Here is a 26,544-nt window from a genome sequence, read left to right as displayed (position 1 = left end):
ACACAATCAAGAAATCAAACCTAAGAATTCATGGAGATCTAAGAAACATCTAAATACAAACTAAGGGCACAGAAAATCTACTCAAGGAAATGTTAGCAAACAATTCACAAATACAGGAAAAGATATGGACGTGCAAGTTTAGGAGTCATTGAGAACCCAAAATAGACATGACTACAAAATTATCTATCACATACTAGTCAAAATACTAAGACTCCAGAACTAGAATATTAAAACTTGTGAAAGAAAACACCAACTTACTTATAAAGGCAACTCCATCAAAACTACATCAGACCTCTCAGCAGAAACTCTAGAAGCCAGGAAAGCTTAAGATGATATATTTTCAGCTCTGAAAGTAAATAACTGCCAACCAAGATTGCTATATCCAGCAAAGTTATCTATTTAAATTGATGAAGAAATAAAGAGCTTCCAAGATACGCACAAGCTAAAGCAATTTATGACCACTAAGTCAGCATTTCAGAAGACATTTAAAAGAATCCTACACAGAGATGAGGAAGACAGTCACAAACATGAGACATCAGGCAAGAATAAATTTCAGGAGAGGAATAGATAAAAGGAATAAGAAGAAGGAAAGAGCCAAACATATTCAACAAAGTAAACCAGCAAACTCCTAAGAGAGCAAGGGAGAAAGAAAAGAACAAACCTTACTTGAATTAACCAGGAAAAAACAACAACAACAACAAAATTACAGGAATCAGCAAACACCTGTCAATAATAAAATGTAAATGATCTTAACTCTGTAATTAAAAGACACCGATTGACAGGTTCGATTAAATCACAAGATTCAACTATTTGTTGTTTGAAAGAGACACATCTCACCAACTGAAAGTGAGAATATGAGAAATCATATACTAAGCAAGTAGAAACTGAAAGCAAGATATGAGATATACTCATATCTGAGAAAGTAGACTTCAAGCCAAAATAAGTCAGAAGAGATAAAGAAGTTCAATATATATATATATGGAACAACTCATCAAGAAGATATAATGATTATAAATTTATATGCAACAAACATTACTGTGTCCATTTTCATAAAACAAACATGATTGGACATAAAAGGACAGAGGTCTAGATGCAATAAAAGCAAGTAACTTCAATATGCCACTGTCATCAATAGATAGATCATCCAGAGAAAAACAAAACACATCTAAAAATTCAGAGTTAAATTGCACTTTAGAACAAATGAACTTACCAGACATTTATAGAATATTCCTTCTAACAGATACAGAATACTAATTCTTCCCAGCATCCCATGGAACTTCAAAATAAATTACATTTCAGGCCACAAAGCAAGTTTTAACAAATACAAAAAAAATTGGAATAGTTTCTTGTATTAGATCATAATGGAATAAAACTAGATGTCAATAACAAGAGAAATAAAATAAACTATACAAACACACAGAGATTGAACAACATACTTTTGAATGATCAGTAAATTGCTGAAGAAGTCAGAAAGGAAATAAAAATTCCTAGAATTAAATGAAAATGACAATACAGCACAACACACTAGAACCTATGGGATGTATCAAAAGTAGTTCTAAGAGGGAAGTTTATAGCAATGAATGCCTACATTAATAAAAACAGATCTCAAATAAATAACCTAATTATGCACCTTAAGCTCTTAGAAAAACAAGAACAAACCAGTCCCAAAATTAGTGAACAGAAAGAAGTAATAAAGATCAAAGCTGAAATAAGTGAAATGGAGACTAAAAATCAATATTAAAAAAATCAACAAAACCAAGAATTGGTTCTTTGAAAAGATAAACAAGAGTGAAAAACCCTTAGTCAAACTAAGCAAAGGAAAAGAAAGACAAGACCCACATCAATAAAATTAGACATGAAAAAGGAGGTATTATCACAGATAGCAATGAAATTCAGAGGATCATCAGGGACTATTTTCAAAACTTATATTCCAATAATTAGAAAATAGAAGAAATGGTTATATTTCTAGACACATATGATCTACCAAAATTGAACTGAGGATACAAACAACTTAAACAGATCTATAATGAGCAATGAGATTGAAGCAGTAATAAAGAGTCTCCAGAAGGGAAGGGGGCATGGCTCAAGTGGCAGACCATCTGCCTCACAATTGCAAGGCCCCAAGTTCAAACTCTAGTACCACCAGAGGAAAAGAAGAAGGGTGCTCCAACAAAGAAGATCCCAAGACTGGATGGATTCACTCCCGAGTTCTACCAGTTCTTTAAAGAAGACATAGCCAGGTGCCAGTGGCTCACATCTGTAATCCTAGCTATCAGAAGGCAGAGATCAGGAGGATTGTGGTTCAAAGCCAGCCCAGGCAAATAGATCATGAAACCCTACCTTGAAAAAAACCCATCACAAAAAAAGGGCTGGTGGAGTGGCTCAAGGTGTAGTACCTGATTTCAAACCCCAGTACCACACACAAAAAAAGACTTAATATCAATGCTTCTCAAACAATTACATAAGATAAAAAAGAAGGAATGCTACCAAACTCATTCTATGAAGCTAATATTACCCTGATGCCAAAACTATAAAAGGATGAAACAGAAAAGAAAACCTCTACAGCAATTTCCTTGATGAATATAGATGCATCAATCAAACGATTACAAACTGAATTCAACAACACATTGAAAAGATCATACACCATAATCGAGTTGGTTTCATTCCAGGCATACAAGGGAGGTTTGATATATGCAAATTAATAAATAGCATGTAAGAATAATCAATATAGCACAAAAACAGAATCAGGGACAAAAATCACATGATCATATCAATAGATATGGAAAAACGTCTTTGACATAATTCACATCCTTTCATGATAAAAACCATGAAGTAGAAACAAAAGGAGCATAACTCAGTGTAATAAAGGATATACACAACAACCATATAGTCAACACTGTACTGAATGGGAAAACCTTAAAACACTTCCTCTAAAATCAGACTGTGTCACTTTCTTCACTCTTATTCAGTATAGTGCTTTAATTCTTAGCCAGAACAATTAGGCAAAATAAGGAAATAAAAGGGATGCAAACAGGGACACAAGTCATATTATCCCTATGTGCAGATGATATGATCCTATACTTAAAAGACTCCAGTGACTCAACCAGACGACCTTTACATCTGATACTTTCAGCAAAGTAGCAAGGTAAAAAGTCAATATAAAAAAATTCAGTTCCTTTTCTGTATGCCAATAATGAACATGCAAAGAAAGGAATTCAGAAATCTATCCCACTCATAATAGCCTTTAAAAAACCTAGGTATAAACTTAACTAAGGAGGTAAAAGATGTCTACAATGAAAACTATACAACATGAAGAAAGAAGCTGAAGAAGACATCAGAAGATGGAAAGACCTCCCAGATCATGAATGAGCAGAATAAATATTGTGAAAATGTCTATATTACTGAAGTTGATTTATAGAAATCCCCATCAAAATCCCAATGACATTCTTCAGAGAAATAGAAAAACTAATCCTAAAAGTACAAAAGACCCAGAATAAGCAAAGGAATTATGAGCAAAAATAGCAATGCTGGAAGTATCATACCTGACTTCAAATTACTACATAGTCATAGTAATGAAAACAGCATGATACTAGCATGAAACAGACACATAGACCAATGGAACAAGATAAAAGACCCCACAATAAACCCACGCAGCTATAGATATCAGATTTTGAACAAAGATATCAAAAGAATATGTTGGGGAAAAGACAGTCTCTTCAACAACTGGTCCTGGAAACATTGGATATTCACACTTAGAAGAGTGAAACTAGAACCTAACCTATACAAAAATCAATTAAGATGGACTAAAGACCTTAATGTAAGACCCAAAACATTGAAATTATGAAAGTACCATATGATGCCCCATTCTTGGGCATAGTAATGTAAATCAGCTTACTTTAAAGATACAATAGCCAAGCCATGAAATCAGCCTAGGTGCCCATCAACAGATGAATGGATAAAGAAAACATGGTAGATACACACAGTTGAGTATTATTCAACTCTTCAGCCATAAAAAAGAATAAAATTATGTGATTTGCAGGAAAATGGATGGAACCTGAGATTATCATGTTAACTGACAAAGCCAGACTCAGAAAGACAAATACCACATTTTCTCTCATATGCAAAATCCAGACCAGAAATATCACAATGAAAGCCCTCACTTTGTGTATTAATATAAGCTAATTAAATGATTTTTTAAATGAAACTGTATTACATCTAATATATATGTTCATTTATTGATAAACTTTGAAAACCACATCTCAGAACTGTTACTCTGTTTTTTAATTTTGTACAAGTTGTGTTTGGATTGGTATTTTAGAAGTCTTGGTCTGTAATGGTCATGTGGAGATATTGTGTGATTTAGGGCTTACAAAATTTGATCTCATATGTTCTATAGGCGATGCTCTAAAAGCACTGTTGAAAATTTCAAACCTTCTCTGAGAGTATTAAACACGTATCTGTGGATTTCCTGATTTGGGGTGGTAAGGTACTGCAGATAGTGATGAAGAAAAACTGGAATAAACAAAAATTATTTATCTTCTTTGCAGTCACTTAGGTATATGTTTAGTTGAGATTTCAATGCAGGCTTGTTGGACCAGAATAACTTTCTGCCCACTTGGGGAAACAGTTCCTGGGAAGGACATTGTGAGTGGCAATTGGGAAGAGACTGCAGATACCTGCCTTAAGTTCTTGGGTTAACTTTAAGGCTTTGCTTAGAAGTATTCAGGCAGAACTGTGAACTTTACACTTGAGACATGTTGGAGGCAGCATAGTTTATTAACCTCTACATATCCTTTTATAAAAATACAGATCAACTAGGATTCCAAAAGGATATTTCCTTAGACAAAATCAAGGTACACTAGGGTAAGCCTAAGCCCTCAAAGGTTTCAGAAGCATAGAAATATGACATTAAATTTCCACTCACAAAAATAGAACTCCATTCTGTGGAAGAAAAGACTTATTAATATAAACAAAGTTCAGCAGCATACAAAAACAAAAGTTGTAAGATAAAATGTAGAAATTGGGGGGAACAAGGGGTAGTAAATCTTAGAAGTCACTATAAATGGTGCTGCAACAGAGATGGCATTTTATTTCTATTTCCCTTTGAAGCCCCAAAGAGGAAGCTAAGGAAGTTCTTTTGCCTTACCTGTATCCAACACAGAAATGTCCTGAAGTATTAGAAAAGTCATTTAATTTAAACATATATTAAATAAAATGTCTTCATATGAACCTCATATGAAAATGTTGTTAGGAAAGCTAACTGAATACCAGACTTATAGAAAATGAAAGAATATCAGAAAAATAGTTCCAAAAGACATAAAAATTTAATGTGACATTTCAAAATGAATTGAATGAAACCAGAAAAATAATAGAAACTATGAGAAATAAACAAAAATAAAAGTAAAAAAGTTCATCTTCCTTCTTATTTCCTTAGGAATTCAGTCTAAAAACCATATGAACTGAGCAATGCTGGCTCTCTGGGTAGAGGCTCAGTCCCAATACTCAGTATAGGTTACTGAAAGCCTAAGTGGAGTCAGTATAGCACCATATACTTTGGAGCAGATTGACAGAGCCCAAGTAACCTAAAAAGGGCACTTGTGCAGAGTACAGTAGTGGTGAAAGTGGACCAACTCCAAAGGGTCATCAGAGTCTGAGTGAATTGAGAAGTGGAATATGTCGCATGTTCCACTGTGATTGTTAGAGTCCAAGTATTGGGAGGCGAGCCTATGTGAAGAACATAGTCTGGGTGAGACTGTACATGTGTGTGCATGTACATACTTGTGAGTGGCTTCTAGATTTGGCCATTGACAGATCCAGAGCTATGACACTCCAATAGCAATGAGAACACCTAGCACTTATATTTTTGTTTATAAATATCCTTTCTCACCAAAAAGAACTAAAAAGATATTGTAAAATGAACCTGGAATATTTGGCTGTGGCCAAAATAAGAATATGTTCAAAACATGTTGGGAAATGCTGAAAGTACACAAACTCAAGTTTGAAATAATTCTCACTGGTCAAATTGGAACAACAAAATAAATGTGATAGTAACAAATATAATCCATCGAACAAAATAGTAATTATGAATTTATATAATCAAAAAAAACAATGAGAGACTGGAGGTATGGCTAAAGTGGTAGGGTGACTGCTTTGCAAATGTGAAGCCCTGAGTTCAAACCAGGGCTTCCACCAAAAAACCAAACCAAATCAAAAAAAAACAAAATTAGGAGAAGAGAAAGCATTTCTTTACAGTAGAATGCCAACTCCTAAAAACAGAAGGAATATTGGAATTGGAAAAATCACCGTCTGGTAATTATCATGATAAGAATTCAGCTAATTTAGTTTAGAAACACTAATGCATGCTAAAGTTAGTTGATAAAAGTAGAAAGGTAATGGAATACTCATGATGTGCTATAGTTTGGATCTTGAATGTCCCCCAAGCCCATGTGTTAAAGATTTAGTCATCAGCCTGGTGCTACCGGGAGAGAGTTGAACCTTTAGGAGGTGTGGCCTGTAATAATAGGAAGGGGGTATTGGGACCCTGGTCACTTCCTTTCTCTCTCTTTGCTTCACAGCCACCACTCAGTGAGCAGTCCTCCCTTACCATATGTTCCTGCCATGATGTACTGGGCTGCTAAAGCCCAAAGCAACAGATCAAGTGACCATAGACTGAAACCTCTGAAGACATGAGCTGAGTAATCCTTCCCTATTTTTAAGTTTATTATTTCAGGTATTTTGTCACAGCATTGGAAAGCTGACTAACATCCATAACCTTTGTTTTTGGGGGGGGGTTCACTTCAATATTTTTATTTTTTTAATTATTCATTTATTTCACATGTAATACATTGTTTGGGTCATTTATCCCCTCACCCCCCTTCCTCCACTTTCTGCCCCCCTCCCTCCCTCACTTCCAGGCAGAACCTATTCTGCCCTTATCTCTAATTTTGTTGAAGAAAACACACAAGCATAATAAGGAAGACAAAGCATTTTTGCTAGTTGAGACAAGGATAGCTATACAGAGAGATTCCTAGCATTAATTCCATATACAAATGTGTTACAACCCAGGTTGATTCATCTCTACTTGATCTTTACACTGATTCCTGATCCCCTTCTCATGTTAGTGTCTGTCGCTTTAAGGTTTCTGCATTATTTCCTCTGGAGTGGGGACATCAAACACTTTCATGTTTTGGGTTTTCTACCTAGTCCTGTATCTCCTGTATGTGCTCTCCCCTTGTCATGTGATCCAAGTCCAACCACATTGCTGCATTTTCCCTAGATCTAAAGACCACATATGAGGGAGAACATATGATTTTTGGTCTTTTGAACCTGGCTAACCTCGTGTAGAATGATGTTCTCCAGTTCCATCCATTTACTTGCAAATGATAAGATTTCATTCTTCTTCATGGCTGAGTAAAATTCCATTTGTGTACAAGTACCACATTTTCTTAACACGCATAATCTTAAATAAGCTCACCACAAAATAGTTATTAATTCCACAGGAAAAATGCTAACTTCACAAGGGAGAAATCATTTTGATTGCCAGCAATTAACATCACTAGTGATGAAATACAATCATATGACTTTTCATAGAATGCATTGAGAAAAGCATAGGATCATTTCTGTGATATTCCTGTCACAGATGCAGAACCTGAACATAAAACACAGCCTCAAGTTAAGAGAGAGTCACAAAATACTAGCTTATAATTATTAGAATATGAAGACCAAGAAAACGAAGCAATATGGGACTATCCCATGTTAGATTGGGCTGAGTTAAAGGAATTTGGAATCACCAAATTCCATATGGTGATTCTGTATTGAATTTTTTTGGGGGTGGTATTGGGGTTGAACTCAGGGCTTTGCACTTGCTAGGCAAGCTTTCTACAGCATAAGCCATGTCTTTAGCCTTTTTTGCTCTGATTATTTTGAAGATAGGGTCCTGCTTTTTGCCCAGGCTGACCTGGACTGTGATCTTCCTATTTTAGGCTTTCCATAGGAGCTGAAATGACAGGTGCATGCCACCATGTCCAGCTATTGGTTGAGATGGAGTCTTGTAATCAAACCATGATCCTTCTGACCTCAGCCTTCCAAGTAGCTAGGAATACAGGATAAGCCACTTGTGCCTGGCTCTGGGTTGAATTATTTCACTATAAAATGTTATTGGGGAATTGACAAAACTTAGTTGGGGTCTGTGGATTACAGGACATCCATGTATCGATACTAATTCTGTGATTGTGATGAGAAAATGTCCATGTTTTAAAGGAAACACACTAAAGTATTCAGGGCTTATGAAGTATATGTCATCAACTTTCTTTCAGATGGTCTAAGAAAATATACTCTTTGTAATAGTAAAAGCAATAAGGCTTCAATCAAACTAATATTAAATTACATGATTTAGCCTAGAGTTTTGGTTGCATTAAACACAGATTTGGAAAATAAAAGGTATATACAAAAGCTTAGACTTGAGATGACTAGAAAAAAAATTTGACAAGAGAAATGTTCAAAAAAGCCTTGTGGAAAAGACTTCAGAGATCGATATCATACTTCTGGTTTCTGATGTGGAGAACTATGGGAAAGGCTACATCAAATTCCCACTAGACATTACATGAAGAGGGTTATAACATACAGAGACTCCCAAGCCAGGACTCTCACTTGTGAAGAATAGCAAGGATCACCACCATGCCAACCACAAGAGTCAGGAGTCCATATACTTCTCATTGCATTCTGGCTACTGTTCACATCCATCATGCACTGGTTATCCATTTGGGTCAGTGAAACAGAGCACACTAACATGTAACAAGTTATGTGAAGTGAGTTTATTATTTACAAACAGGCAGCAAGGTACAGAGGGTTCAGATCCATTGTGAGCTCTATTTCTTTGGCTAAGGCTCAAGAAAGCTGTCCAGGGAAGATGAAGTCTTCACTGAGTGTGCCCTATTTTGCACTATAGCTCAGAGGCCCTGAAAGACAGCCTTGCCCTGGGTAATATAACTCAGGGGCCTGGAACACATTGAACAAAACTTTGAAGGACACCCTGCTATAAGAAGGAGAGTTCATATAACGTTAGGGAGGTGGAAAGGTGATAGTGGAGAAGGATGGCAAAGGAGGAAAGGAATAGACGAAGGTTAGGAAAAGAAGGGTAAGAATGGTAGTGCTGATGCACTACGAACATGCACCTTGACAGGAACACTTGTGGTTGCATTTGAGCTATGAATACCACAGAGGCTGGGAAACCCTTTCTTACGTTGTCTCACCAACATGTGTGAGAATATAATCTGTAAATGCCAAGAAAGTCAGAATGACTGAATTAGAAGTAGGCACTATCTACTGGTGGAAACAAGTTTGTGTACCTAGAGGAAAATCTTCAGTGTCCACCATCCATTTTGTTGCTATTTCTGCTTAATCATTGTAGTGATACATGTTTAACCCAAAATATTGGTGAATTTTCAGCTGAAGAATTTCTGGTCAAACTTAACTGAGGTATTAGGAGGAAAAATCTCTCTTTTTTTGGCAGTACTGTGGGTTGAACTCAGGGCATCGTGCTTACTGGGAAAGCACTCTACCACTTGAGCCATGCTCCCAACCCTTTTAGCTTTAATTTATTTTTCAGGTAGGATCCTGCAATTTTGACTAGACTGGTGCCGGACCACAATCTTCCTACCTCCACCTCCTGATTACAGGCATACACCACCACATCCAACCTGGAATAACTATCTTAGATTCTGAAGTTACAATAGTTGTAGTTGCAGCATTTATGAACATAAGTCCGATTGTTGAAGTTATATCTCAAGTTGTTGCAGAATTTCTGGCACACCATATATGATAACTGAAGAGAATGATCTGCAATGGGAAAGAACCACAGAAAAAGGCTAGTGATCTCCAAGGCAGGTCAGAACTGGCACAGTCATACATGCATAGTGATGGCTTCCCGGTGCATAATTTCTAAGAGCACCAATGTGGAAATTGCTGGCCAACTGAAGGATTTGGTTGTTTGCCTGAGGTCCCTGACAACTCAACTCTTTGTGTGCCTGCTTCATTCCCTTTCCTACCTGAAGATTAGCAAAGGGTGCTTTGATATCTTCCCAATAAAAATTTTATTATTATTGGGAATAATAATCCAGTATCCACTTTCTCCAATAGTTTTTGGTTGGCATGTATAGGAACCTGTGCTACTGGTGCTCATTCTGTACTTTGGTTTTTCCTCTGGTTTAGCCTCAGTAAAACTCCAAAGCACTCTCCTAAAAATTCCAATGTTTTCACAGCACCTCCCCTGACCCTCTCACTTACTTTGGTAGATATTTAGGCTCATGCATTTCTCATGTTTCTCGGCAAAGCACACACCAAAGCCTCTTCTACAGTGGTCTGCCTGTGTACGAAGGTGGCATGTTATGCACATCAGTGATGTTACTGCTGGAGAGACCACAGAGCTTGGTTTAAGGCCAAGAACTTGGGATGGAGCTGGAAATATCATACCTGAGGGGAGTGGGGCAGGCAGGGAATGAGTGGCTGGCTGGATGAAGAGGTAGGGTAGAGTATTTAGGTAGTGAACATTTCTATCCCTTAGCAACTCCTCATCATACAGAGAAGGAAAGAAAATGCCATTGTATGAAGAAAAGGATTCTGGTCCCAACTTCAGCCTTTTTAATCTGGATAATGGAGTAAAAATTTAGCCTCCATGTAGTTGATTTTCCTAGCTTGAAAATAGTGGTCTTACCACTGGCCTGGCCTGTTGGACGGGATTGTAGAAAGACACTATTATGCTAATGAGGGTGAGTGTTTTAAAACATTTAATTTGATCTAGTGCTATTATGCCAGAGGTTCTGATATTTGGCATCATTTTGTGTTGTATATTGTTGCTTAGATATTGATGGTTGATTTATTGTATTTTGAGTTTCAAATGGAATCTAAGAAAAGACCTCATGCATTATAGCAGTTAGTGACATCTTTGTGAGGCTCTATGAGGGTAAATTATTGAAATACAGGTTCAATTAAAAAAATTTTTCCCTGGTAATAAAGTGAGAAAGGAAATCAACACTTATTAAACATCTTATTTGGGCCCTGTTCTCTCAAGTTGTATCTGATTTAATCCTTATAAAATCCTTGCAAGCAGATTTTGTCTCCCTTTGTCAAATTGGAACTAAAGGTATGGAGAATTTAAGACAATGACTGAACTATTCTTTTTAAAAAATCCATAATTTTCTTTCCTATATACACTTGTTGCAATATAAAGTTCCTAAAATGGGTATCAGAACCATAGCCTAGGAAAAACAAACAACAAAATTATTCATTGTGGAGTAGCTCTCTCGGGAAAAATTTATGAATGGACAGGATGTAGATTTATGGACGGAAAGGATGTCATAGGGAAATCTTGCTAAGGCATGCTAGGGACAGAGGAGAGGAACAGGACAAAGGGGCAGGTGTGCACATCTGGAGGGGAATGGTAGAAGATTGAAAAGAACAGAGAAGCTGGCAGGGAAAGCAGAGGGAGCATTCTGGAGACTGGCTCTTCTCTCCTCTGTCACTATGTGATCACATCTCAGCCCTGCATGGCTGTAGTTGTGCATGTGAGATTCCCTGGGACTCCCTAGATCCCGTCTCTGGAGCTCACTCTTCAGGTTTGGGACTCACCCACAATGAGGCAGAAGAGGGAGAAGAGCAGCAAGAAGTGTTTGTTCATTCTGACCCAGAAGTCTCTTGTACAGGAGAAAAGAAACCATGGGCTGTAAGCACAGGTCTTTAGGCTCCAAGGAAGAAGGTTTCTCCCTTGCCATAGGCGAGCAATCATTCATGCCTCAGAGGAGCCAGTCACACAGGTTTCTTCTTGGAGTTCAAGTTCATTAGCTGTTCCCCCCAAAGCAGACAATAACAATAATTTTTATTGAGATAACTTCTGTTTTAAATATAATCTTCATTACAGTAATTACAGTTGACCCTAAGTATCCACAGGCTATAGGAATTACCACAGATACCAAAATCCATACATAACAATATATAAAAGGGTATAATGTTTGCATATAACCAATGCACATCTTCCTGTATACTTTAAATCATCTCTAGATTATTTATAGTACCTAATATAATAGAAATGCTATTAAATAGTTATACTGTGTTGCTTAGGGAATAATGACAAGAAACATGTCTGTACTAAGCAGTATAGAATCAACTACTTTTTGTGATATTTTCAATCTGATATTAGTGACTATGAAGATGGGATCTGTGGCTGTGGTGGAATGAATGTATTGTTGTTATTAATATAGTTACAATATTCTTCTCTTTATTGCCGTACTGGGACTTGAACTCAGAGCCTACACCTTCAATCACTCCACCAACCCCTTTTTGTGATGTATTTTTTCAAGATAGGGTCTCGTGAACTGTTTGCCTGGACTGGCTTCAAACCATGATCTTCCTGATCTCTGCCTCCTGAGTAGCTAGGATTATAGATGTGAGCCACCGATGCCCAGCTAATTATTCTTATCCTAACTTCACAGAGATTTAGTAGGGTCCAGAATATTATCCAGTTACATATTAAGTGACTGAGAATGCCAATACTCATAGAAAGACTATCTAATTCTAGAGTCCACATTTTTTACCACCAAAATTCTATGCCTCTCTGTAATTTATTTGTATATTCAACAAATAGTTACTGCTAGGTTTTATAAGCCAGGGACAGTTCCATGTGTGACAGCGGAGAAATGAATAAGGCAGACAGTCTCAGCTGGTCTCTCACTTTATGAGAGAGAAACAGGACAGTGAAAGAGACAAAAATAAAATAAAATGAAACAAAAAACTACATAGTCTGTGACCAAGTTGGGCCTTTAACCTATACTTTCTGGTTCTTAGCCTACAGTCCTTTTACCTTACCAGAAATCTGTCCTTCAAGTCTGTTTACTTTGTGGGGTTGTGAAATTCCCCCTGAGAATTGACCACAACTTGATTTTTAGTAAATTTATAGCTTGAGTCTGGCTAGTCGTGCTCATGATGTAGATGGTTGTCTCTATGAGTTAACTCAGTTAAGGTTCCCCCTGGGTAAAGCACTGGAAAATATGGCCAATCCCAGCATTCTGTCTCCTAAACTTAGCAGTCAGATGATGGTGCCTTGGCTAGAAATACTAGAAATATTCTATGCTGAACTGATTTAACAATGTGCTCTTTAGCTGTAGTAGAAATGCATTCATAGAAAGATAGCGAATCTGATTATTTTCAGACAATCCAACTAAGATTAGGTGAAATAATGTTTTAGGTCAAGTGCCATAAAGTTTGCAATGTTTCTTTTAGATGACTCATCAGAGCATGAAGGTCATCTTTGCCTAAGAAGAGAGCTAGAGTTTTAAAGCCTTAGACATTAGGGAATTGGTTTCCAAAGCTTATGGAATGGAAAGTAAGATTTGGTCTTTGAATCTTGTTTTCTATTCTGCCAGATTTTAGGAGAGGACATTAGAAACTGGAAGGCATCTTTCAGAGCATTTCCAGGTTTATCAAGAAGGCCAAGCCTTTGGAGCTTGGAACTAACCTTTGTTTTCTCTGCTTCATCCAAAGGGTAACTGAAATCAGTAAGGTAGCAGACATTTCACTTAACCTTCATTGGGTTTTCACAATGTCTGTTCTTCCTTCAAGGGTCTCTTTGACAGGTACTTTCTGAAAGAACCATTGAGTTTTGATCTTCAGTCTGCCAATTTACTTTCAGTTAAGATTGTGAAATTTTGCAACTCTACCCAAACTTTGGGGTCCCTTGACCCACACCTCATCCTCCCACAGTACTTCATGCATCAAATTTTCTCCCCCAGAACTAATTTATTTCTTAATTTATCATAAAGCAGAAGAGAATGGGACCTATGAATAAAGGTAGAGTGATAGAATAGAAAGAGCATTTTCCTGAGTGTCTGGAGACCTATGGTTGTTTACAGCGTAACACATTGTGTCTTTTGCAGGTCATTTATCTGTGACATCAGGTTTTGACTGTTTTATGGTTCTTTACAATCTTAGCATTCTGCAGTTCATGACACACAACATAAAGATGAGTACCAAGTTCCTTTATTGTAAAGTACCTAGCATATCCATGATGTCACTGAGGGCACATCTCCCAAATTAATGTACCCCTATTCCTGGAAGGCCCTCTACTCAGAATAGATGCTGTTTGCAGTGCTCCAGGGAGAACAGAGCAGAACATTGTGTCCTTATGCTCACGGTGTCTCTTGGCCTCTGATGTAGATGGCTGAAATCTTGATGATACCACAGATGAGCCGTCCTTGTAATTTGTGCTGCTGAATACTGCCCTTTGTTTGGAAGAATAGACTTTAGCATAGAATCAGAATTCAGTCTACCTTCTTGAGCTCCCACTGGTAGCATTGAATGTACAGAGCATGAGTGGACCCTATAAAAAAATCTGGTAGAGAAGTGCCTTCTGTGGGGCTCAGAGAAAAATGCCAGTGTATACCCACTCTCTCCATGTCCAATTGCTAGTGGGGAGAGCAATGAAGGAAAAGAGAACAACACCATTTTTTGAGTGCTTACGATATGCCACACATGAGGCCAGCTGCTTCCACATAGGTTCTCTCGAAGCTCTCACATCACAGTGGTAAAGTCTCTAAAATAGGATTGTGGTCTAGTCCAGCCTGGGCAAAAACCAAGAACAAAATAATCAGAGCAAAAAGGGTTAGAGGTATGGCTCATGAGATAGAGCATCTGCTAGCAAGTGTAAAATCCTGAGTTTAAATTCCAGGTTTCATTCACCACAGAGAGGTAGCTCTCATGGGGACCCTTAGTTAGTTCTTGAGAAAGCTGTTATACAATAGACCCTGCCCTTTTAGGCTTCCTGTCTTTCCATGGGGTCACTCTTGCATGGCTTCCCATCATGATGCTATTTGCTATAATCTGATACAAAGTAGCTCTTGCCAGTGTCAGCACCATGCTGTTTAGACTTTGAACCTCCACAACTGTGATTAAATAAACTTATCTTTATAAAATTCTCAGCATTAGGCATTTCATTATAGTACCTGAAAACAGACTAATACACAGGGTTCATTAACTTTGATAGAAAACTTTCTATTTTTCTTTTTCTTTAATTTCTAACTGGTAAAAACAATTTTTCCCTAGAGAACATTGGCAACAAACTACAAGAGTATAAGCAGTTCCTAAGGCTTGCTACCAATACAAATGAGTGAAAAATATCTGGATTTAAATGGTTTCATTTGCATCTTCAAACTTGCTAGGACAGAGGTCACCCTGGTTTTATTTGTGTGGAAAACATTTTTGTTAAATGAAACGTGAAGAAACAAAATGAAGAAGAGTAGCACTTCTGCCTGCATCTTAGAATGTGGAATTTTTTCAGCTCAATTTTAAAAAGTTGGTACATTCCTAAATATAGTGTTGCCATTTTATTAAACTCTTTTCTTTGGCTCCTGCTTATCAGCTAGTTAAATGACAGAAGCTTCGTGTTCTTGGGAAACTTTAGTAAATGCATTAAAACTGCTTTGAGGATTGTAGACCTGGAACAACCAATACTGCATTTTCTTCATCAAATGACAGAGTTCATATTTATTTCAAAATTTTGAAGTAGTCATTGAGTAACTGGCACTTTTGTCATTCTCCTCCATTATCTCACAATTGGATAAAATGAAAGGAATCTTTCAACAAAGCTGGTTCCCTTTTATGCTTTTGGTTTACTTGCACTGTGCTTGCTGAAGTCATCAAAGAACTCTTTCATTATGTCTCTGAAGCAAACTAAAAGCTAGCAACGTTTTGGCAATGGTAACAGAGTGGAAATAAAGAGTTTTTTTATTACAAAAAATTTGACTGAAAATCAAAGCTTCTTTTCTTTCTTCCCAGCTGAGTCTCCTATAGTGCTTGGTAACCAGCTGCTTTTGCTACTTTAGTGAAAAAAAAATCTCCTCTCATTGTAACCAATCACTGTTTTAGGAAATTTTTGTGAAAGTGCAACTGAAAAAAACAAAGCTAGAATGGCTTAACTGCTGATATGCAAGAAGAAGGAAAAGACCAACATCCTTCCAAACTTCTACAGGCTTTAGAATGTGCTTTACCAGGATTGAAATATGAAAGTTCTTTGTCAAATTATTTGAAAGGAGAAATCTGTAATCACCAGAAGTCCTTTCTCTCTTGATGACATTAGGGTCAAATCAATGGATCATAGTGTTTTATTTTCTGAGATAAGTTGAATTGAAAATGTTGTGGACATCCAGAAATTAACTTACTTAAAACATTTGCTACCATTGGAACTTTTCTAAATTCATTTTTATTTGGAAATTATTTCAAACCTACAGAAAAAGTTACAAAAATAAAAATAATACAAAGAATATAATTTATTTTTAACCCACATTTGCCTGTTGTCAACATTTGATCCCTATCATTTATCATTTATTTGATCTCTCTCTCTCTCTCTCTCTCTCTCTCTCTCTCTCTCTCTCTCTCTCACACACACACACACACACACACACACACACACACACCCCTCACCTTGCACTTTCTTAATTATTGAGGGCAAGCTAGATCATGACCACTTAAAATATTTTGAAAGAATATAGAAATATTCTTTCACACAACCACAGCACAATTATAAACTAAAAAATTTAACATCAATACAATACTTCCATCTGGTCTGTCACTCATATTTGTCATTTGACTTAATATCCTGTATAATGTTTTCCCCTTGAATATAGAAACCAGTCTATGGTCAGACATTGCATTTAGTTGTCATATCTTTTTACCTTCCTTTAATCTATATAATTTCTTCAGTCTTTTGTGGTCTTCTATGTCATGAACATATATTTTCTTTTCTCTTGATGAATTATCCAGGTTTGGAATAATAGCTGGATCAATTGGTAAATATCTTTCAATTTTTAAGAAAATACTGAACCATTCTCCAAAATAATTGCACCATTTTCAATTCCCATGAAAAGTGTGTGAGGATTTCAGTCCCCTCACATCCTCACCAAAAGGTATGATCAGCCTTTTTTTCCCCTCTGTGATACCAGGGTTTGAACTCAGGACTTCGTGTTTGAGCCACCTCCAACCCTTTTCTTGCTCTGGTGGTTTTGGAGATAGGGTCTTGCTTTTGTCTAGGCTGGCCTGGACTGTGATCTTCCTATTGTAAGCTTCCTACTGTTTCTAGGATGACAGGTGTGTGCCACCATGCCCACCTTTTTTCCATTGAGATGTGGCCTCGCAAACTTTTTTGCCAATGCTGGTTTGGAATCATGATCCTCCTTATCTCAGCTTCCTAAACAGCTTGGATTAGAGGCATGAGAGACTGGCACCTGGCATGGTCAATCTTTTTTAATTTTAGTCTTTCTAATGGGATCTGGGATTTTATCCTACTTCAAACTAGCAAGCCAACCTGTTATTGGATGCTGGAGAAAAGAAGGAAAAATCCTTCTGAATCAGAAAAAAATAACTTCATTATTCACAGAGAAAGCAGAAGGCAGAGCACCTGGTTGGTCTACACCAACTTTTCAAGATTCCTGGTCCTGTGGAGTGAGGTAGGTCTAGGTCAAAGCTGAAGAACACTGAGCTTGAAAAATCTGTCACTGTGTATTAAGTGGGAGCAAGCCAGCTCTCTGTCCTGGGGGAGACATTACTGTACTCTTCAAGGTTTCTCCATGCAAACCCAACCCTGAGAGATGACCTGGGTACGGAGTGGTCAGAGCCTTGTACTCTTGGCATACCCAAAAAGAGTATTCAGTGATGCTTAGTACCCATGGTAGGCTGTCCCTTCCAACAAAAATACAAGGAGCACAAGAGTAAAAAAAAATGACTTATGAGAAATATAAAGTGAAAAAGAAGACAAATTAAAATCTAAAATAAATAATGAGATTTGATGCTTTAAAAAGTGATCTTTTTTAAAATAAAAAAAGATTCAATATACAGATAATAGGAGATCCTGAAAAAAAAGGGAAAAATAGGAGCAAATATTAACTAAAAATCATAAGAAACTTTTCTGAACATTGAAGCAGCACATAAGTACCTGAGGAATTTTGACTTAGAATGTTCAAATCCAACTTGTAAATTTACTGAACTTTAAAGAAAAATCTTTTGAGCTCCTTCTTTTTCTATGAACAATATTATTACTGACTTTCTTCATGCCCTTTGAATTCTTCGTTTTTAAAAAATCGATTTCTGGAATTTCTTTGCTTATTAGGGAGATTAGCCCTAATAATATGAATTGCAAATATTTTTGTACTTGCTGTCTATTTGTTTTCTGGACTTAGGGATTAGTGGTTGGCTATCCCCCACTCCCAGATAGACACTTTTTAAAGTTATAGCTAAACATATAAATCTTTTTCATGGGTCTATATTTTAAGCCCTATAGAGAAGGGCATTCTCCCACCTTAGACTATAAAAACTCCCTTTTTTATTTTTTTATTTTATGACATTTCACTGTTTATTTATACTATCTATATGGCCCAAGGGCTCAGAATATTAAAACTAGTTTTCATCTAATTTGTTTGTAAACCTGAATAGGTAACATATTTCACTTTTAAATGTAAAAATACTTATTACTTACTGTCTTGGGATCCTAGATGGAATGAAGAAAGGATTTCACTTTCTCATCTTAATTATAGTTCAAAAAATTCAATCTGATAAACCTGCTTGCTCTGTGGAGAATGGACTAGAAATATGCATGAATGAATGTGGCAAGACTCATGCATTGAGTCTCCCCAAAGTATTTATTGGATGTTTCCTATGTTCAAAGTTTCCAGATTCTGGGTATGCCCTGGTAAATAAAATAAAGCCCGTGCTTTGTTCTAGTGAAGAAGTTAGAATGTGAACAAATAGATATGTACAGTCAGGTAGGGAGATTTCTACAAAAACATAGATGAGAAAAAGTGTGGAGACCAGAGGTTTCTATTCTCTAGAGATTGATGAGGAAATGCTGTTTGGTCTGAGGGGCTGACGTCTGAGCAGAGACCTGAGTGAGCAAGGGGAATGTGGCATGCGAGAACATTGAAGAGGTTGCCATTGTTCAGATGGTAGAAGGCTTTGTAGGCTCTAAGAGCTTTGAATATTCTTCTACATGTAATGACAAGTCATTAGAAGGTTTTGAGTGGGGATGTGGCATCTATGACTTATAAAGGGTTCTCTCACTGCTTCATGGAGGAATCATTGCAAAGGGGTAAGAGTTGAAACAAGGAGGCCAAAAATAAAGCTATTGCATGGCCCAGACAAGAGATGATGATGGGTTAGATTATGGTACTGTCAGTGGAGATGGAGAAAAATAAACTCAGGTAAGAAGTTAGTAAATAGAATGGATGAAATTTACGGTTAGGTTATTCTTTAAGGATGGGGTAAAGGGGCTCATAAAGAATAGCTCTCAGATTTATCAAGACCTGCAACACTAGAGGTAGAAGAAGGTTTGGTGAATCAGGAATATCACAATCTTGCTTTCATTTGAGGACTTGTGTAAAATCAGACTGAGCACACTGTTTGGAATATTGTGAGAGAATCAGATATGGTGATTTGATCCTGGGAACATGGACACACAGTCTGTCCTTGAAGTTTTATAATTATATGACTTAGATGAATTAGCTAAAGGACAGATCACAGGAGGAGAACAATCTGTACCTCCCACAGAAAGCTGCACATGACAAAATTTCAAGATGCTTGTTTTGATTCTTCTGGGCACAGTATTTCTGCTCTGTGCATATGGAGGTAAGTCTTAGAGATGGTGAGAGAGCTAGTGGTTGCTTAAGAGATGGACAGATACCAGGGAAGGGGATCTTTCCAAAATTGGCTGTGGGGCTAAGGCAAATGTCTGTGAGATTATGATGAGAGAGTTTTTTTTCTCTTCACAGGTGAGCTTCAGAGCCCTCGAAAAGGTATGACCACAAACGGCTTGGAAAGCAAGCAAACCTACCTTTTTTAGGAGTAAAATCCTGCTTTTTGAGGAAGAAACCTCCCCTCTATCCATAAAGAGGACTATAATCCATTCTTAATATAGGAGCCTCAAAATTCAGTGTTTTCCCATTAGTCCATTTCTTGGAGCAAGGAGGCTAAAATCCCCCTTTGCTTCCTTTTACCCATACTGGACAAAATCATCAGTCTAGATAGGGACTTATTACTTGAGGGTCCACAGGACCTCCCGAAATGATATACAACATTTGGATTGTGCTTGTACAGGTTACTTCTCACAAAACTATCAAAGTAATCCTAACACAGGAAAGTTAGGAACCATCAGGCAATAATAAACTTCTGCAGAGAAGCCCTTAGGCTTCTTTCTAGAGAAAGAAAACTTTCTCTAGTACAGGCCCTCTAAAAACCTCTTTCTTTATCTGGCAGACACTCAAATAATATGTTATAAGTGTAGAAAATATCATCTTGGGCTATGCTATGAAGTCATGAATTCCTGCAAACTCCAGCATAAACAGTCCTGTGCTACAGAGAATTTTTACATACTCACAAAAAAAGGTAACATGACCATGGGGTAGAGAGCAATGGGGAAACAACCACTTCCTTCCCTTGGAAGCAGTGGTGTTCTTTTGCCCTCAGAATCGTGGGTGAATGGGGTGGGTGAGGATGAGGGTCTTGTAGAAAGGATGGCAAAGATGTACTTTTCCCTAAGACAATACTGGCTGAAGGAAAGGCTGGTCAGTTTGGGAATAAAATTCATTGTCTTGGTCAGCAATTAGTGGACTCAGCATTGTACTGCTTTTGGGCTTAGAAAAAGGAGAGTAAGAATCTGAAGACAGGTTATTCCCAGAAATATGGTAGGAGGAAATAAAATCATTACAGTTGTATCCCCTCTCTCTCTCATCATCTCAGGAAGGAGTATGTATCATTACTCAAGACTGTCGTGTATGACCAACTGTGAGGACATCAACTTCTTGGGTTTTGAAAAGAGGACAGAGCTCATCTGTTGTAAACATAATAACTACTGCAACCTCCCAGAGGGACTTTAATTCCACATCTCTTCTGGATTTGGGGTTATTCTTTAACTCACTATCTTCTTTACCTCTTCCCCAAAAGCCTATATTTTTATTCTCCCCTCCTAATCAATGATAGGGAATAAGAAACCCAGTTGGGAATGAGAAGAGAAGCAGTCATAGGAGAAACAGGGTAGGAAGCTGTCTAGTGTCTCATTGACAATGGGACACTAGAGTGAATCTTTACAAATTCCTCTTGCTCACATCAGCAGGGAACTTTGCTTTCCTCATGATGATGCTGCCACAAGTAGGCTCACATTTGGTTACTTATTATCCTTTATATGAAAATGCAAATTCTTGGGCCAAAATAATCCCTAGCCTATACTGAGAATTCTGCGACCATACTCTGTCCTTATCTACATCCACTCCTCTAAGTTGGGATTCTCTTTGGATTAGCCCCAAAACTTCTTGGAACAGTACTTTGCCCATAGCTTTGGAGGTAAAGCAGAGCTACCCCAGCATCCCAATTTGCTGGCAACATGAGCCAGTCTTTCTCTGGTAGAGCTCTTGGAGGTAATCTCAAACCAGAAAAATCTGGACAGACATGGGGATGCGACATCAAGGAAAATTTTGGAGGTATTTCAGTTTGTGGAAACTATAATTTGAGATAGCTTAGTGTGAGTAGAATTGGCTTGAATTATCACATCCCTGGCTTGCCAGGGAGCCGTGGGCTCATGATTGCACTAGGTGATGGGTTTGGGAATAGAACCCTTGTTCAAGAATGGAGACTCAGCTTCATCTCATAGAAATGAGGAAAAATGCAAATACATATAATGATAGTTGAAGATAATAGAATGCATAGAGATAGCATGAAGATTGTGTAACAATGTATAAATGTTCTTCTTTCATGTTTTTACATAGTTATACAGGAAATTTTTCTTCACATATCTTTTTAAGAACAGTAATTTGGGAAACAATCTATTAATTTGGAATTGGCTGATTAATAATCCACACAAGCTTACATGTTAAACCAAAATAAATATCACATGTATTGAAGACTTAAATATAATAAAGAAATACTTCCTTTTTAATTTTGTTGTGATTTTTTTATTCCTTTATTCACATGTGCATACATTGTTTGGGTCATTTCTCCCCCCTTCCCTCCACCCCCACCCAATTTTGTTGTGATTAACATTGCTTCAACTTTTAGTATATGCTAGGCACATTCTGAGTACTATTTATATATGATCTCATATATTTTTTCACAATTACTCATAAAGTAGCTATTATTTAAGACAATTTGGTAGGCGAGAAGCCTGAAGACTAGACCATTTAAATAAGTTGGTAAGTATTACACAATTAAATTTTCCAGTTACAAGTGCTTCATAACAAATTATTGTGTTTATAGAACTGTGGGTCAGAATTCACAACGTGTTCATTGGTATGAACTTCAACTAAGAATACTCAAAGACTAGAGGTAATTCAGGAGCTAGAGACTAGAATCATTTGGAGGCATGTCCACTCACGTCTTTGCAGTTGATGCTAGAATAAGTTGTGATGTCTCATGGAACTATTAGAACATGCATGTATGGATTCTCCATGTTCCTTGGGCCTCTTCACAGCCTAAGGGTCCCAAACTTCTTAGGTTTGAAAGGCAAGTGTATTAACTGGTAGGTAGAAGTCACATCACATTTTAAGTGTTAGTCTTACATCATTTCTGCTACATTATGTTGGCTACAAGTGAGTCACAATCTTGACCAGATTCCACCTTTTGATTACAGAGTGCCAAAGCTGTAGAAGTTTGTGGTATGGGAGATGATACGCCATATGGGAGAAATACCATATGGGAGATATACTTCTATCACTAGTAGTTAATGGCAGAGCTAGAATTTGATCCAGTATCTGTATAATTCCAAGGCTCACTCTCACCTTAAGCTCACGATTATATTAACAATATTTATATGAGCTAATGGTAGAGGGAGCTTTTGATGACATCACTCACAAAACAGGGCAAGATAGATAGATCGGATCCCATACAAAAGTTAATATTTGGTAAATTAAAATCACCTCCAAAAAAGGAAATGAAGGGTGCCTTCTAAACTCGTTCTTCCTCCCCTCTTCCCCTCTTCTGCTTTTGTTTGCCATTTTGGTGCTTGCTTTTGGCCCAGCTTCTTACCATGTCTTCTCACAAGACTTTCAGAATCAAGCGATTCCTGGCCAAGAAACAAAAGCAAAATCATCCCATTCCCCAATGGATTCATATGAAAACTGGTAACAAAATCAGGTACAACTCTAAGAGGATACACTGGAGGAGAACCAAGCTGGGTCTGTAAAGAATTGTGAGAGATGGCACACATATTTATGTTCTTCCATGGTTGGTGATCATCTTGGCATCAAGCTGGCTTGTCATGCTGCCTGGACAGTTGGGTGTCTTAAATTGGAATTCTTTGATTGCCTTAAGGATGGTGTAGTAATAAGTATGTGAAACATTTTGAACTGAAAAAAAAAAGGTGATGAAGAGGAACCTCAAAAAACTAAAAACAGAGCTACCATGTGATCCTGCTACTCCACTTCTGGGCATATATCATATATGTAAGTCAACATACAATACAGACACCAGCACACCCATGTTTATAGCAGCACTATTCACAATAGCCAAGCTAGGAAATCAGTCTAGGTGCCCACCAACCAATGAATAGATAAAGAAAATGTGGCATATATACACACAATAGAGTATTATTCATCCACAAAGAAGAATAAAATCATGTTGTTTGCAGGAAAATGGATGAGACTGGAGATCATTATGGTGAGTGAAATAAGCTAAGCTCAAAAAACCAAATATCATGTTTTCACTGATATGCAGAATCCAAATGTAAAATGATGACAATGATTAATAATAATAATAATAATGGGACATTACTGTAAAAGGAAGAATATCTGGGACTGGAAATCAATGGAAAAGTAAGGGCCAAAAGGAAAGAGTTCTAGGGAGTAAAGAGGATTAAAGTACATTACATATATATCATTGTGATAAATAAAAACCACCAAATACTGTTGAAAGAAAGGAAAGGAGTTAAAAGAATAAAATAGAGGGGTGAATTTACTCAAAGTACACTATATGCACCTATGGACTTATCACAATGGAACCCCTTTGTACTACCAATACGTGTTAATAAAAAAGAAATAATTAATTATTAATCCAAAAGTGTAATCCAAAAGTCTGAGAAACACAAGAACAAGAAAATATTCTATAGTTGCATAAAATGTGTATTTCCTATCAGGAAACAGGTTCTGATAAGTAGGTACATTCATAAAGTGTCATTCATATTCTCCTATTTAGGTGAAAAAGTGTATGAAAATATATCTTTTTGTTATGTTTTTTTCATTACCAAAAAGGTATTAAATAAAATAAAAAGTTTTTTTAAAGGTCTTATAGACTACAAAGTGGTTGTCATCTCTATAAAATTGGATATCTTAATTAAGAATTTGCTACCCTGGAAAGTTACACATTGTCAGTTTCTTTATTAAGGAACCTGAAGAACCTTGACATTTCATTCTTCTCCATTTATGTACAGTGTCCTTAGTAGAGGAACTTCCCTTTCATGGAGGAGCAGAAACGTTCGTGGTTGTCTTTGGTATTCATTAATTCCACACTTGTATGTTTTTCTTATTTGTCTAATTTACCATATGGGAACTGTTGGGTTCTGTAAGCATAGCACAAAGTTAGTAGAAGGAAGGAAGTAACAAAAATAAGAACAGAAATAAATAAAATAGATGCTAGAAAAACAATAGAATAGAGCAACAAAATTAAGAGTTGGGTTTTTCAAAAGATGAACTTAGCAAACCTATAGCTAGACTAATAAAAGAAAGGACTCTAGAAACAAAATCAGACAATAAAGAGGAGACATTACACCTGACACACAGAAACACAAAGATTTGAAAGAGATTATTGTTATTAACTACTATGCAGCAATAAATGGATAGCCAAGAAGTAATGGACAAATTTCTAGAAATATATTACTTACCAGGACTGAATCATAAAGAAACAGAAGATCTGATCCAACTGATACAAGTAAGGATGTTGAACCACTAACGAAGTCTCCCATCTAAGTCTTCTTTCTTATTCAGACAGAGTTCTGCACTCTGATTTTCTAACAGTCTAATTCTTTGTTCATCTTTTTAAAATCCATTCTAAAATTTCATCTACTGTGATCTTTATCTGTTACATTTTATATCAAATATTGTACCTGTTTATTACTTTTGCTTCAAGTTGCATTTTAATTGTCTCTAAATATATTTTCATTCATTATTACTTTTTCTTTTGACAGTACTCTTGTTTGAACTCAGTGCCTCACTCTTGTAGGTAGGCATTCCACCACTTGAACCATACCTCCACCCATTATTTTGTTTTCAGTTATTTTGGGATAGATTCTCAAGTTTTTTCTGGGGCTTGCATCAGACTATGATCCTCCTGCTTATGCCTCTTGTGTAGCTGGGATCACAGGTATGCATCACCATTCCCAGCTTGTTTTTTTTTAAATTTTTATTTTATTCATATGTGCATTCAATGTTTGGGTCATTTCTCCCCTCTTCCCCCCATCCCCTCTCTTACCACCCCCTCCCTTACCCCCCCTTACCCCTCACTATCAGGCAGAAACTATTCTGCCCTTATCTCATCTCTAATTTTGTTGAAGAGAGAGTATAAGCAGTAATAGGAAGAACCAAGGGTTTTTGCTAGTTGAGATATGGATCGCTATACAGGGAGTTGACTCGCATTGATTTCCTGTACATGTGTGCTACCTTCTAAGTTAATTCTTCTTGATCTAACCTTTTCTCTAGTTCCTGGTCCCCTTCTCCTATTGGCCTCAGTTGCTTTAAAGGTATCTGCTTTAGTTTCTCTGCATTAAGGGCAACAAATGCTAGCTAATTTTTTAGGTGTCTTACCTATCCTCACCCCTCCCTTGTGTGCTCTCACTTTTATCATGTGCTCAAAGTCCAATCCCATTGTTGTGTTTGCCCTTGATCTAATGTCCACATATGAGGGAGAACATACGATTTTTGGTCTTTTGGGCCAGGCTAACCTCACTCAGAATGATGTTCTCCAATTCCATCCATTTACCAGCGAATGATAACATTTCGTTCTTCTTCATGGCTGCATAAAATTCCACTGTGTATAGATATCACATTTTCTTAATCCATTCGTCAGTGGTGGTGGCTGTTTCCATAACTTGGCTATTGTGAATAGTGCTGCAATAAACATGGGTGTGCAGGTGCCTCTGGAGTAACCTGTGTCACATTCCTTTGTGTATATCCCCAAGAGTGGTATTGCTGGATCATATGGTAGATCAATGTTTAGATTTTTAAGTAGCCTCCAAATTTTTTTCCAGAGTGGTTGTACTAGTTTGTATTCCCACCAACAGTGTAAGAGGGTTCCTTTTTCCCACATCCTCGCCAACACCTGTTGTTAGTGGTGTTGCTAACGATGGCTATTCTAACAGGGGTGAGGTGGAATCTTAGTGTGGTTTTAATTTGCATTTCCTTTATGGTTAGAGATGGTGAGCATTTTTTCATGTGGTTTTTTGCCATTTGAATTTCTTCTTTTGAGAAAGTTCTGTTTAGTCCACTTGCCCATTTCTTTATTGCTTCATTAATTTTGGGAGAGTTTAGTTTTTTA

The 26,544-nt window shown here is 37.0% G+C and overlaps 3 protein-coding genes across 3 annotated transcripts; 2 read left to right on the top strand and 1 right to left on the bottom strand.

The window, feature by feature from the left end:
• Positions 1-9,712: 9,712 nt before the first annotated feature.
• On the bottom strand, positions 9,713-11,674 carry Pate3 (prostate and testis expressed 3). The gene is made up of 3 exons (XM_020187214.1): positions 11,626-11,674; positions 10,285-10,407; positions 9,713-9,837 (listed from the first exon to the last, which is right to left on the bottom strand). Exons 1-3 carry the CDS (start codon positions 11,672-11,674, stop codon positions 9,713-9,715), a joined length of 297 nt encoding a protein of 98 aa, XP_020042803.1.
• Positions 11,675-19,607: 7,933 nt separating this feature from the next.
• On the top strand, positions 19,608-20,906 carry Pate2 (prostate and testis expressed 2). Its single transcript, XM_020187212.1, has 4 exons — positions 19,608-19,659; positions 19,803-19,826; positions 20,287-20,415; positions 20,770-20,906. Exons 1-4 carry the CDS (start codon positions 19,608-19,610, stop codon positions 20,904-20,906), a joined length of 342 nt encoding a protein of 113 aa, XP_020042801.1.
• Positions 20,907-23,023: 2,117 nt separating this feature from the next.
• LOC109701703 (large ribosomal subunit protein eL39-like) lies at positions 23,024-23,273 on the top strand. Its single transcript, XM_074056968.1, has one exon. The coding sequence runs from the start codon at positions 23,048-23,050 to the stop codon at positions 23,201-23,203; it is 156 nt and encodes a 51-aa protein (XP_073913069.1). The 5' UTR covers positions 23,024-23,047; the 3' UTR covers positions 23,204-23,273.
• The last annotated feature ends 3,271 nt before the right edge of the window (positions 23,274-26,544 follow it).

The sequence above is a fragment of the Castor canadensis genome, chromosome 2 (assembly GCF_047511655.1).
Source record: "Castor canadensis chromosome 2, mCasCan1.hap1v2, whole genome shotgun sequence".
Taxonomy (NCBI): domain Eukaryota; kingdom Metazoa; phylum Chordata; class Mammalia; order Rodentia; family Castoridae; genus Castor; species Castor canadensis.
Note: the sequence above shows the minus strand (reverse complement) of the source record. Positions and strands in the feature narration are given on the sequence as shown.